The 13411-nt window shown below is 48.4% G+C and overlaps 1 protein-coding gene across 1 annotated transcript; it reads right to left on the bottom strand.

The window, feature by feature from the left end:
• Positions 1 to 7272: 7272 nt before the first annotated feature.
• On the bottom strand, positions 7273 to 10191 carry IL9 (interleukin 9). Its single transcript, XM_045829765.1, has 5 exons — positions 10081 to 10191; positions 9922 to 9957; positions 9804 to 9836; positions 8546 to 8677; positions 7273 to 7383 (listed from the first exon to the last, which is right to left on the bottom strand). The coding sequence occupies exons 1-5, from the start codon at positions 10189 to 10191 to the stop codon at positions 7273 to 7275; spliced, it is 423 nt and encodes a 140-aa protein (XP_045685721.1).
• Between the last annotated feature and the right edge of the window lie 3220 nt (positions 10192 to 13411).

Genomic DNA, 13411 nt, shown 5'->3' with positions numbered 1-13411 from the left:
AAGTGAAAAGAAGCATTGCTGACAGTTTACAGATGGAGAAACTGCAGCTCCAGTGTACCTGTGCTCCTCCCTAGAGCTTGGACTGCCAGTTCCAGGCGATAATTTTCTCGAGGCTACACTGCCGCCTGCTGTTCAGCCCAAGGAACAGTTTTTTGTTGTTTTTTTTTTTTTCCCTTGGCTTTATAAAGAAAATTGTTTGGAGATACAGTGTACAAGTCCCTAATGCCACTGAAGGCCTTTGGGAATTCCCATCGTGGCTGCTCTTCCAGGCTCACCTCCTGTTGTCCTATTCCAGGTTCCCTGTACTACAACCAGTTTTTCCATCCCATCCAGGGCCAGGAGCATAATAGGCATTTAAATATTTGTTGAAGGAATGACTAAGTGATCCAAACATCGCACCGAACCAGCTCCTATCTGCCCACCACCCTCCGGGCTTTCCTGCCTCTGTGCTTTTTTCGTTAGCCTGGATACCCTGATCTCTATGAACAGGGAACATTCCTGTTACCAGTCAAAAAAATAACATTACTCTTGTGAACTCTGAAGGCAGTGGGGAGAGGCAACACCTACTAAGAGGGGCTCCTGGTGGCTAACTGGGCTTACTTAAAAATAATAATAATAAAAACAGCTTAGCAGCCATTTCTGTAAGGGGTCTCTCATGCAAACTGCACTTCACGAAGAAGCCTGTACTGAATTACCTACCTGCTGTTTCTGCCAGCTGAGCCTGTCCTTATAAAGGTTTCCTGGAATCCGATTTCAACCAGTAGGATTGAGACTTTCCTCATCCAATCACAGCTGCGTAGCTTTAATAAGAGAGGCTCAGTTCTGACCAATCAGGACAGTGCCTTTCACACCCATCGAACTGTGAAGATTTGAAGCCCTCATTTGCAAGAGGACAGACCAATCAGGGACAAGGGGCAGGGACTTCTGTCTGTATAAACCATTTCCCCCGCTCACTTGTGAGTACACTTTTTCTTTCCACTGAGGAATGAAGCTGTGTCTCCCTGGTGAGTTGAAACTCTGAAGATGGGCTCGGAGTGGAGTGGAGCTGTCTAGCTGGAGAGAGAGGCCTGGCCCCAGGGCTGTTCTATAGCCGCACTATTTTCACAACTCGTGCTGTGTCACAATTGAGCTGTTTTTCAGTGAATAGTTTCCTTCTTCACCTCGCCCCAGAAGGGAGATTTTTGCTGGCGTTGAATGGGCACCAATGACCATTAGTTGACACTCTGTAAAAACAGTTCTCAACAGCAGTCCCTCTCATTCTGCAAGATTGCTGAGGGCCTCGAAGAACGTTTGTTTTTGTAGATTGTAACATTTACCGGAAATTAAATCAGAACTTTAAAAATATTTAAACCCCATCACATGTTAACATAGTAACATTTTAATGAAAATAGCTATTCTTTCCAAAGATATATAATGAAAGAATTGCACTGTTACATTTTCACAAATCTTCCCTGAATTCTGCTTTTCACAGCGGACAGGTGGATCCTCACAGGCTCCTGCTTTCACTCTGCTGTGCCGCCCCTTGCCGTGTAGCCTTTGGAAAACTCCATTGTGCATTTCTGAGAAAATGAGAAGGGCAGGTGCTATCTCAGTGTTCTTTGAAAATAGTTTTGACCCGAGGGCTCCCTTTGAGACCTCTGCTCTGCTCTAGAAAAGAATCTGCCACCCAAAGGCTTTCCTGGCTGTTAAGCTGCAGAATCGCCACTTGGTGGCAGCAGAGGTCAACAACGCCGCAGGTGTCAAGTTCTGGGAGCTTGTGGCCTTGGCCTCTGTGGTGACAGCACCTGGGCCCTGTGACATTACTCTTCCTGTTTTCTGGGTCTCGTTGTTGTCCTTTAACTCCTCTGCGTTGGAACGAGCCTCTGGCGAGGGAGACCTTCGCCTTGTGTTCCAGTTTCAAGTCTGTCTTCAGCTACCTGTGTGACCTCAGCAACCTCTGCCTCCGTTTCTTCATCTGTAAAATGGCCACACGAGTGTCCCTTACCTTCCAGGGCTTCGGTAAGAATCAAGGGAAAAAATGGTTTTGTAACCTGTGAAGTGCAGAACATAGGGGTTGAAGGAAGGCAGGGGCGAGGTGGGGCGAGGGCGCGGTCACTGTGATTGTTTTGTTTCCGGTTTCAGCCTGCCTTCCTCTCGGTGAGTCCGGGTTGTTTGCATTTCTAAGGGGGCACATGGGGTGGAGGCAATGGCGTTTCCTGGGCCTTGTCCCAGCAGCCGAAACTCCAAGAGTTCCAGACACCTGGCTCCTTGGCCTTTGGACCTGTAAATGAGTGTCTGAAACACATTCTGTGGTTGGAGTGGCTGCAGATGCTGATGCAGTCCTTCTGTGGCCGGGGTGTCTGACAAGCCATTGATTCCAGCACTTCAGAGTTCTGGCCCCTCTCTGTCAGGCTGACATCTGAGAGGTTTCCAGAAAACACTTGATCCAGCAGAAAAGTCCAGCTCCATGAGCACCTAGGAGCCGGAAAAGCCACCCAGAGAATCACTGCTTCTCTCTTCTGGCTGAGAGTAGCAGTCGCTTCTGCCAGTCATAAGACCCACCCCCAGTGCCTTGCCCCTCCTACCTCCCTGGGCAACACACAGGTCTCTCTGCTCCACACCTGCAGACCCTGAAGACGCTGCTGCCCGGTGTTGACCTACTGAGTTCAGCACCTAGCACTCACTGTGTGCTTTATTGGTTTGCTGAATGATTCAGCCACTTCCTCAGGTGTACACAAAACCAATGAAACTTTCTCTCCATTAACTTAATTGTTTTTTTCAAGCACGCATTCTACCTGATGACCTTTTCAGGGTGTGCCCCGGGCCAGTAATATGTAACCTCTCTGGGCCTCGGTTTCCTCATCTGTGCACTAGGAATGATTATATACAATATTACTTATCTATCTCAAAGGGTGGTTGTAAAGATCCAACTACGGTAGATACTTGGCAAAACATGCTGAGCCCAGGGCTTGGTAAGAGTAAATGTTCGGTAAATGGGAGTTCTCCTCTCTCACAGGGGCCTTCTAGATAAGTCCCAGCTGTGCGGGCACACGGAGGAGCGTGGTTACAGCGCCCTGGCCCAGGCCCCGACAATCCCGCTTTGAGCTTGCCTGCAGGGGTGTGTCCTGTGGGTTTTACAGCCTTTGCAGAGAAGCTGCAGGAAACCACCAAGTTATGCTGGCGATGAGTCGGTGACAGTGGGTTGCAGCTCATCATTCTGCCCATCTCCTCTGGCAGCGATTGTGCCCCCAGGTTCTGTTCTCAAACCAATCACCAGCATCTGTCCTCGAGGTGATCCCCGAGCAGGGTGAGCCTTGCTGAGCTGGCCGCTCTGAGGCTGGGGCTGTAAACCACATTGCGTAACTCGACACAGTTGTGTCTGGGTACAGTCATTCAGAAAGCCCAGGGGAAGGAGAGGAGAAGCTAAGGCCCTGCAGCCGAGACCTGAGACCCCACGTGGTGGGCCATTCGGGTTGCTACAGAAGCCTATGTCCTTCCTGGAGACACCAGCCCAGCCCCAGGTAAGCCTGAGAGAGAAAGAGAGAGAGACAACCCCCTCTGCCAGTGGGGCCAGAGCTGGAGAAACACTTCTGGGTCCCTCATCATAACCCTGAATTCCCAACAGCTCCCAAAGCCCAAGATTTGTTGAGACTCATTTGGCTGCCAAACCTGATCACCTCATGTAACAGCTTATGCATTTTGCTGCAGAATATTAATGTGTTTAATTGTGAAACCCTGCCCCAGGCCCTGCTGTGGGTGTTATGTAATATGTGGTGCAGGAACTGTGTGTATTTCCTCCCTAAAAGGCTAAACGTTTTGAGTGTTGAAGATGATCTGGCCCCAGGTGTCTGGATACGGGAGTGTGGGGGCTGTTTCACCCTCAGCCCGTACTTGACAAACAAAGCATCTGCGCCTGATATCCACAGAATAGGAGCAGAAGAGGCTTTGGAGTCAGAGACAGCCGGGCTGGGAGTCCTGCTCTAATCCTCACCAACTGTGGGCCTTGGGAATTCATTTAACCTTCCTGAGCCTTGATTTTCTTATCTGCAAAACAGAAACAACCAGCTGTGGCTGGTGTGGCTCAGTGGGTTGAGTGTAAGCCTAAGAGCCAAAGGGTTGCTGGTTCAACTCCCAGTCAGAGCACATGCCTGGGTTGCGGGCCAGGTCCCCAGTAGGGGGCGCGCTAGAGGCAACCACACATTGATGTTTCTCTCCTCTTTCTCCTCACTCTAAAAATAAATACATAAAATCTTTTTTTAAAAGAGGGCAGAAATAATCAGACCCTCCCCCTCTGCTTATTAGCAGATTAAAGAGATGATGCATGCTTAGTACATAAAGAGCAAGTGCATAATAATTACATGCTTAATATTAATACATAATAATAAATGTATTATTTGATAGATTTTTTTCTCAGGGCTCTGTCCATGGGAATCCACAGGCAGGCCAGGTAGGGAGACAGGCAGAACAGCCACCGCCAGGCATGTGCTCAGTGCACCCGGCAGGGCTCGCTGTGCGTGAGGAGTGAGGGCTCGGGACACTTAACGCCCAGAGCTTCGGGTATCGGGGAAGAAACCACAGAGGAGATGCTGAGAGAGCCCAGTGAATGCAAATTCTCATGCCCACGGTCATGGGAGATCCTCAGGGAGTCTTGAGAGAACTTGTGTCCCACTGGCACTGCCCACCACTGCCACGCAGAGTTCTCACTTGTCAGAGAAGCAGAAGGGTCTCAAACTGGGACTGTGGTCTATTTGTCTGTGTCCCCCAGTGCGTGGCCCTTAGCCACCCACTGAAGGAGGGCAAACGTTAAACCAAGGGTCCCCTTCTGAAAGCCTCAAGACTTAGAAATCTAATTTGTTACCTTTTTATATATACACCCCTATAAATAATTCACTGAGAAATTTGTCTCTTTCAGTCCAAACTAAGATTTAAAAAGTTGTGATTGAATATCATCATGGACCCACCACTCCTGTACCCAGGAAATAATAAAACGCACCCCTGACATGGGCCCTCTTTGCTGAAGCTCCTTCTACATCTCTCCCATGTGCAAGGGGCATGGCTGCAGGCGGCGGCAAACCTGCGCCCGCCCCCCTGCTGAAGGTGCTGCACGACTCCAGGGGCAGGGTGCCTACAGTGCAGGTCAAGTGGGATGTAACTTGACATTGTACTTGATCAAGAATAAAAGCCAAGCAAAGTCCTTCAAGAAATTCTGTCTCTCAGTGCTCCGGACTTTCCATATTACTGTGATCAAAAAGTACCCAAGGATGGTCCTGGCCAGGTGGCTCAGTTGGCTGGAGCATCGCACCATACACCAGAACGGTGCGGGTTCCATCCCTGGTCAGGGCACACATCTAGGTTAAGGGTTCAATCCCCGGTCAGGGTGCATGAGGGAGGCAACCCATCAGTGTTTCTCACATCGATGTTTCTTTCTCTCTCTCTTTCCTTTCCTTTCTTTCTAAAAATCAATAAAAACATACCCTCGAGTGAGAACTAAAATAATAATAATAATAATAATAATAATAATAATAATAATAATGTGCCCAAGGATGATCTAGGCCAGTGGGGAGGGGAAGCTCCCAAGGCCCTAAGCCTTTAGGTAGCAGGAGGGAGGACCAGCCTGATGGTCAGACCACCCAATGCCAAGACACTCACTTTCACCTGCCTCCACCCCTCCCATCACACAGAGCCCGGGCACCCTAGCAGCACAGCCACCCACTCCCTCAGGGCCAGGTCCTGTGAACCCCAGGCTTGGGGCCTGCCTCGAGGTGTTTGAAGGGACCTCAGCTTTCTGAACACGTGTAGCATGTTCTGAGTACCATCCTTTCTCCAAGTGAGCACATTCCTGACCTACATACCTGTTTATACTTTGCTTTGGCATCTCAAAGGGCTTTCATGCACTTAGTCAGTATTTATAGAGGGTCTGCTCTGTAACAGCAGGATAGCATTTGATGCAACAAAACAACGTTCCCGGGTGCTGGCGTTTGAGCCGGAAGGGACAGCAGTAGACAACAAACACGGTGAGATAATGTATGCAAGAGCGTCTTAGAAAGTACCTGAAGTGGAACAGAAGCCCGGAGCGGGGGGTCAGGGTGGGTGTTAAGGTGAGATGGGTGGTCTGTTAGTCAGGGTTCTCCATAGAAACGGAACTGATAGGACGTATGGGTGGATGGATAGACAGACAAGAAGACTGACTATAGAAAGTGGCTCACATGGAGGCTGAGAAGTCCCACAGTCTGCTGTCTGCAAGCTGCCAGCCCAGGAAAGTCAGTGGTATAGTTTTAGTTCAAGTCCAAAAAGCTTGCCAACCAGGGGCCGATGGTATTAGTCCCAGTTCCAGTGCAGGAGAAGACTGATGTCCCAGCTCAAGCTGTCGGGCAGAGAGCCAGTTCTTCCTCTGACTTGTCGTTCCCTTCAGACCCTCAAGGGATTGGGTGAGACCCATGTTGGAGAGAGCATCTGTGTTAGTCTAAGCTCATCCAGAACACCCTCACGGACACACCCAGAAATGATGCTCAATCAAATACCTGGGCACCCTGTGGTCTGGCCAAGTTGACACATACAAGTAACCATCACCAAAAGCTATGGTGACATTGTGCCAGCCAGACAGCCTAGTTCAAGTTCAAGGATCCCTCAGGTGTAACACCTGTTAGCCTCTGCCCCACAGCCAGGCCCTGCCCCTGGCCTATGGTGGGCACTTGCCAAAGGTCTTTCTGGTGAACCGGTGATGGTGGATCCCAGCGTTCCTCTGCTTTGTGCCCTGACCCAGAGCGCCAGCTCCAGGCCCTGCTGCTGACTCAGCAGTTCAAGCACTTTCCCATGCGTGAACACGCCCACATTCCTGAGTGTCTACCGCCTTCTGGGCTTGCCCAGCTGCTGCCCTCCCCCATTCCAGGCACCTCAACTCCTGGGCAGGGCCCTGAGCCCCCCACCCACAGCAGCCATGGCTAGGGTGTCTCAGGCACGCCCTGGGTCTCCCTGGTAGCAGCCCTCCAACTTCCCCACACCCCATGTCCGCACCCCCTTCAGCCCTTACACGGAGTTTGTGGCTCTTTGTTCTGAGCGAGCAAGGTGGGAATAAGTATCTAGAGCCAGGTTTGTTTTTTTTTATCTATATATTTATTCCAAAATATACTTATTCCAAAATAAAGACAAAATTTCAAACAAATATTTTTTTTCAATTTTAAACAAATATTACAACTGATTTTGATTTAGCATGGCTTGCTTGATTTTTAAACTGTAACAACTTAAAGAGGAGGCTTTTAAAATAGAATAAATAGAATAAATACTGCTTTATCTTCATACTTGGCCCTCGTTCCTTTGTTTCTGGAAAACCCCCAGGAGACTGGTCAGAAACGTCAGCGTGTTGCCTTCGGTGGTCTGGTTGCACGGAGGACTGCAGGAGAAATGCTGTGGGGTGGAAGTTAGCAAAGACAGGGTGACTGAAACTGTTTCAAGCCCAGCAGTCCCGGGACCACCTGGTCCAGAGCCCGCTAAGGGGTGGGGGTGCTGTGGTGGGGAGGCGCGTGTAGGCAGCAGGGGACTTGAGACATAGAGCACCTGGACGGGGAGGCCCAGGGCAAGCATTTTGTGTAGACACGAAGCTGGCTGACCTTGGGCAGGATTTCAGGGAACACACACACCCCTAGACACCCATCAGATGGTCCCAAATCTCCTCATTGGAGGAAACCTTTCCTTGGCACTCTTTGAGGTCAAACATTTTGTTATTTTCCATTTGGGTTGTCCTTCCAAAGTCATTTTACAGCACAGGGGCAAAAAGCAGGGCTTTGCGGTCACATAGGCCAGAATTTAGACCTCAGCTCTGTCACTTTAGCCGCAGGTAAAATGAGTTCCCCTCACTGAGCCTCAGTTTCCTCCTCTATAACCTGAGGGTGATAACGCTAACAGTCGTCTGCAAGGCAGGTGCGCAATGAAACGGTGCGTAGTAAGCACTTACAACTACATGCTGCTAACAACAGAAACGAGGGCAGTGAAGTCGCTGAGTGAAGGGCCCTCAGCCCTCTGCAAACTCAGGTGGAGGTGCTAACGTACCAGAAGCGTGAGCTCCCCTGCCCTTCCCCCCCAGGGACAGCGCCTAGGCCACAGGAGCTAATGTGCTGATGGGCATTCAGGACAAATGACAAGCTTTCACCCGGATCTGGGGGAGTTTTCCTTTAAGCACCTCCTTAGGCAATCAAAAATAAAATCTTAAACTTGCAGGTCACAACTCCCACTCAGCAAGTTGAATCTCTAGGACAATTTAGTGTCCTGTGGGCCATAGCCCCGATTCTCTAGACTTTAGTTTCTAATGACAATCAGATGAATTTGTTCCTTAGTCAGTAGGTGGGAGAATTCAATGGCAGCCTCGGCGTGAGTGGTTTTTAAAGCCAGGAACACCGGGCTATCCGAGGCAGATTTCACTTGAAGTCTATTCTGATTAATTTTCTGAGATGTCTCTTATCGACCTTGAACTACCAGTTCCAGTGTTATCCATTTACATTGAGATAGACTTGTCATCACATGCACACAGAAACAGCTAAGCAGAGCAGATTGCAGAGAGGAGCAAACTCACTGGACATTTGCTGTGCCTCAGCTTTTGAACAGCCCTCTTCACCCGATTGAAAATCAGGGGGAACCTTGTTTCCACTGTGGTGTTGGTCATCTGGGCCAACCCCTCCTGGAAGCATGGTGTGGTGCAGTTGTCCTGGAGAATAATAAGGATTTATGAAGAGAAACACTTAGAGGACCACTTTGAGACAAAATAAGAAAAACGCTTTTAGAGACTACTTTAATTTAACCAATGTAACCAAAAGTGACATTATTTCTGGATGGGTCCCTTGCCAGTCTAGGAGATGATCAGTATGTCCAGGTGTGGCCCTTCGTCCGCAGTGGCGCCCCCTGGAGGTCGTCGGTGCGTCTCACCCAGGGACCACCCGGCCTATGGCCTGGAAGACAGCCAGTCCTGAGTCCCCTTTCCAAACAATGCTCCCCTGTTCCAAGTCTTGAAATACTGAGTTCAAAAGTACAGAGAAGAAAAAGTCTTTTCACACCAGCCTGATGGAATGTGCCAGTTGAATACAGCCCATGTTTCTATAGTAGCTAAAATCACGGGCTGTAACCAAGGGGCTGGTGTGGGACAAAACCACGTGGTGTGGCCCCTTCCTGCTCTCAACTAACTGGTGAGTCCTGGTGGGGTGGGAGGTCCCACCTCAGCCTGGGCAGGAAGCTCAGATTCTCCCAGACTTTGCTTCAGAGAGGACAAAGCAGGGCCCCTTGGATAAGTTATTCCTCCTCACCTTGGCCAGAAAAGTCCTGCCACTCTACCTCTCAGCCCAAGTGGGTAATGAACTTCCCCTTCCACTCCTCCTCTGCCCACAACCTCCACCACTCTGTCCTCCCAGAGGCCGCGCCAAACGAGCTAAACGGACTGGAAGGGAGAGGGCAGGGAGCTGTCAATCTATTTACATTGCTTTGCCACCTTAGAGTTACCATCAAATGGGTAGGAAAGTAACACGATGGGCATCGTGTGTCATTTGTTGTGATCTCAGTTCCAGTCTGATTTAATCATGCACACAGAACAACCAATCTAAAAAGAAAATCAAGATTCTTTTTTAAATACTGAAAGTGGTCCAACTCCTCAGGAGTATAGAGCTGACCAAAGACAGAGAAATCTGTGTGATGCAGAATTTCAAGAGCCTGGTGGTAAAAGGAAATGCCAATCTGTAACAATTAAAATTAAGTAGCACTTCTCTAAAATATCAAATGAAGCAATTACTTTTCCTTAAACATTTAAAAAGAACAGGATCAAGATTATATTCTGTTATACTTACAGAAGGAATGGGCAGACACAAGCACTCGGTCACCTGCAAAAGAGTAATTTCAAAGTGAAGATTCCAAATGTGAAAGTTAAAATTAGTTTGGAAAGCTTGTCAAAAAGCCTTTACTCACATTGCTGCTGCAGCTGCATTTTGACAGTGGATCTTTCTAAAGTAGATAGAGAGACAAAACCCCATCATGGGTGATGTGGTTTTTTTTCACCCTCCTAAAAAAAATCACTTAAATTTTCAGTAGCTGTCTTTCCCACTGGTGACCGCCTCCGCAGCTTACCTGCAGGCTGTCGATGAGGTGCGTGACATCCCTGATCCCTCCCCAGGTCAAGCACCCCTGGCCAGCCACAGCGCAGAGAAGGGCAGAGGCAAGGACCACAGTCGGGAGCATCTTGACACAGGGCTGGAGTCTGGCCTGCAGACACCTTCACATCAAATTGTATTTAAAGGTCCCTTGCAAATGTGGAAAAACCCTGACATCAAACCGATACCAAGTGCCCACTTTTTCTCTGTAAATTTGGGTGACTTGACACTGAAAAAAAAAAAAAGACAGGCATATTATATCAAATTGAGTCACTTGGCACACACTATGTCACATCGTCTTAGGAAACATCATTAGAAAAGATGCTTTTGAAAAGGGTGGGTGCTGGGAGGCTGCGGGAAAAGTTAAAGATCTCACAAACACACATGTGTATATAGATGTAGATATATTTGGGGGGCAGAGGTTCTGGCTGGGAGAGTTAGAACTCTTTCCATGAAAGTGCAGGGCTGTATTTTCCCTTTTTCACTTCATTGGAAATGCTGATATGAGAGCTAGCCACATGCGATCGCTGGGGGGAAGGAGGGGCTGGGTGGTGTGGGGAGAAGGATGACGGGAGAGGGGCAGGGGATGAGAGATAGTGCAGTTTCCTGAGCTGCTCTGTGTGTAGGGTTTTGCAACCTCGGGCTTCGCAGGCTCAGTCTAGTCATTTCCACCTCAATCTCGCCTCAATCTTACTATGCTTTATTTCCAAATCTTACCAACGTCTTCTGTGCCTGGGACCAGAATGGCATCTCATACAGATGCCTCTTTATGCAAACATTCCTTTGAACAAAGGTCACAAGAGGAACTCTTCAGCTCCAAGTACAAGAATGCAGCAAACTGCCTGTTAGCGTTGGCCTTGAAGATTCCTTATTATTTTTAGAGAAACTTAGGTAGCACTGTGCAACATGAAGTAAAAACTCTGTGCTTGAGATGGGATAGTAGCTAAGATTTATTGAGCACTAACTACACACCAGCCACAATTCTAAGCGCTTCATGGGATCTAAGCCAGGGAACACGTAAAGCCGACCGAATGAGGTGGGTGCTAATTTGTCATTCCAAGGTTTACCTTTCAAAACACCGGCTGTACCTTGGCTTCCCAGCCCTTTGATGGGGCTGTTCTTAGCACCAGGAGTGCAAAAGCAGTTTCGTTGTAGCCCTATGAGCAAAGTATTATGATTAGCCTCATTATTTTATGTGAGGAAACTGAGGCACCAAAAAACCAGTAATTTGCCCAAAGCCACACAGCCAAGAAGCAACAAAATGTGTATTTAAGGTCAAGCCCGGCTCCCCGCTCTTACCCCTGCAGCCTTCCGCATCCCTGCTCCTCCGCGTGCTTCTCGCCCGCCCCTCCCACCAGGGTGAGCTCCGCGCAGGCGTCCGCCCCTGCGTCCTCTGCCCTTGGGAAGGCATCCAGCAAGCAGTGGATTATAGGCAGGGGAACTGAAGGAGTGTTCAATAAGAACTTCATTTTGAAAAGAGGTTTTGAAATTGTAAGAAAGGTACACATAAACTGAGACTTTAAAATAGGGTTTTAAATCTAGTGTCTAGGGTACGTGTTCGGAGGAATGTGTATTTACAAAAATGTATGTTTTACACACTAGAGACTGAAAAGGTAGGGGCTCTTTCACTTAGCACGCTGAGCTGTAGGAGCCAGTGGGGACAAGCCCATGAGATTTCTCTCACCACCACCATGACAGAGTGGGGCAACGTTGCTTTTCTCACTGCACGTTGTTCCTTAGGCGTGCAGAGGGGTCGGTGGGGTTTGGCTGCACTACGGGGAGAGGGGCATCTTGGTACCCAATGAGGTGAAAGAAGATACCCTTGGCTAAGTTCCTTAAACCCTCCTGTAGTTCTGCCTTCCATGCCCATGCTCTGCAAGCACCAAAGAAAAGGTCCCGAGGCTTCCCAGCCTGTGGCCAATACTTTGATTACAGTCTCGCCTTTACACCCTTTTCCTGCCAAGGGCATCCTGATTGGTTTAGGGTGACAATGTGAGCAGCTCAACACCCACTTTTCCAGCCTCTCACATGGTGGCTATGTCACATGATTGGACCAATGCAACATCTGTAGAATTCTTTTCATTTCCTGGGCATAGGAGATGAAAGTAGCTGAAATCTACCCTGACCCTTGATTTCGATTTGGCCATGAACATGATGGCAGGAGCTTCAGCAGCAATCTTACACCTGTGAAGGAATGGACAAGAGAATTGCAGCAACAGCAACACTAACACTAACACTTTGCACAAATAGAAAATCATAAAAAGCCCTGGCTGGTGTAGCTCAGTGGTTTGAGTGTAAGCTGTGAACCAAAGGGTCGCCGGTTTGGTTCCCAGTCAGGGCATGTGCCTGGGTTGCAGGCCAGGTCCCCAGTGGGGCCACATGAGAGGCAGCCACACATTGATGTTTCTCTCTTTCTCCCTCTCTTCCCCCTCTATGAAAATAAATAAAATTTTTAAAAAATAAAAAAATCATAAAGAGCAACAAAAATAAAGCCATGAACACAACAATGGAAAGTAACAGTAAGACTACAATAGTGGTACTAAATTCTAGCTAGATTTCACTGCCTACTAAAGACCCTGGGCCTTGAAGCTCAGTAAAAATGGAAAGCGCTTATAAAAATAAGATAACATGTGCTAGAAAGATGTTAAAGACATGTTAGCACCAGGTTGAAACTTTTGCCCTGACATCATTGGAAGACTTATCAGAGACTTGAAAAGGTAATCATCTTCTCGCTGCATGAATCAATATAATTTAATGCTGTGTGTGTGAACCATGGGAATGGTTTCACATGCCACCAGGTATGCCTCTTACTGTACAGAGGGGGCCACACCCAGGAGGAAAAGTGGGCTTGTCCAAAGCCCTATGTCTGCTTACTAGTGGGGGATAATATAGTGCAGTGGTGAAGAGCAGTGGCCCTGGAATCGGACGGCTTGGGTTCAAATCTTGCTTCTATCACTTGTTAGCATCATGAACTTGGGCAGTTTGCGTGACCTCTCCAGGCTTCTGTATCCGTATTATTGAACAAGGATGTGGTGTGGAAAGTGGGGGTGGGGACGGGGTAGGGACAGTATAAGGCCTACCTCAGAGGATTCTTGTAAATATTAAAAGAAATGTTTACTTGGTGCTTCACACGAATTAGGTAGCCTCAGTTTGAAATTCGTCAGGGCAATGGAGTCTCGTTTAGGGGGTCAACAAACCATAACCCAGTTGGCCAGATCCAGTTAAGGCCTGCAAGTTAAGAATAGTTGTTCATCTTTTTGAAGGGTTGTGAAAAATAATTAGCAAATAAAAACAAAGAAGGATGTGTG

The sequence above is a fragment of the Phyllostomus hastatus genome, unplaced genomic scaffold, assembly GCF_019186645.2.
Source record: "Phyllostomus hastatus isolate PE091 unplaced genomic scaffold, TTU_PhHast_1.1 phas_contig_150, whole genome shotgun sequence".
Classification (NCBI taxonomy): domain Eukaryota; kingdom Metazoa; phylum Chordata; class Mammalia; order Chiroptera; family Phyllostomidae; genus Phyllostomus; species Phyllostomus hastatus.
This window is presented reverse-complemented; position numbering and strand designations above follow the sequence as displayed.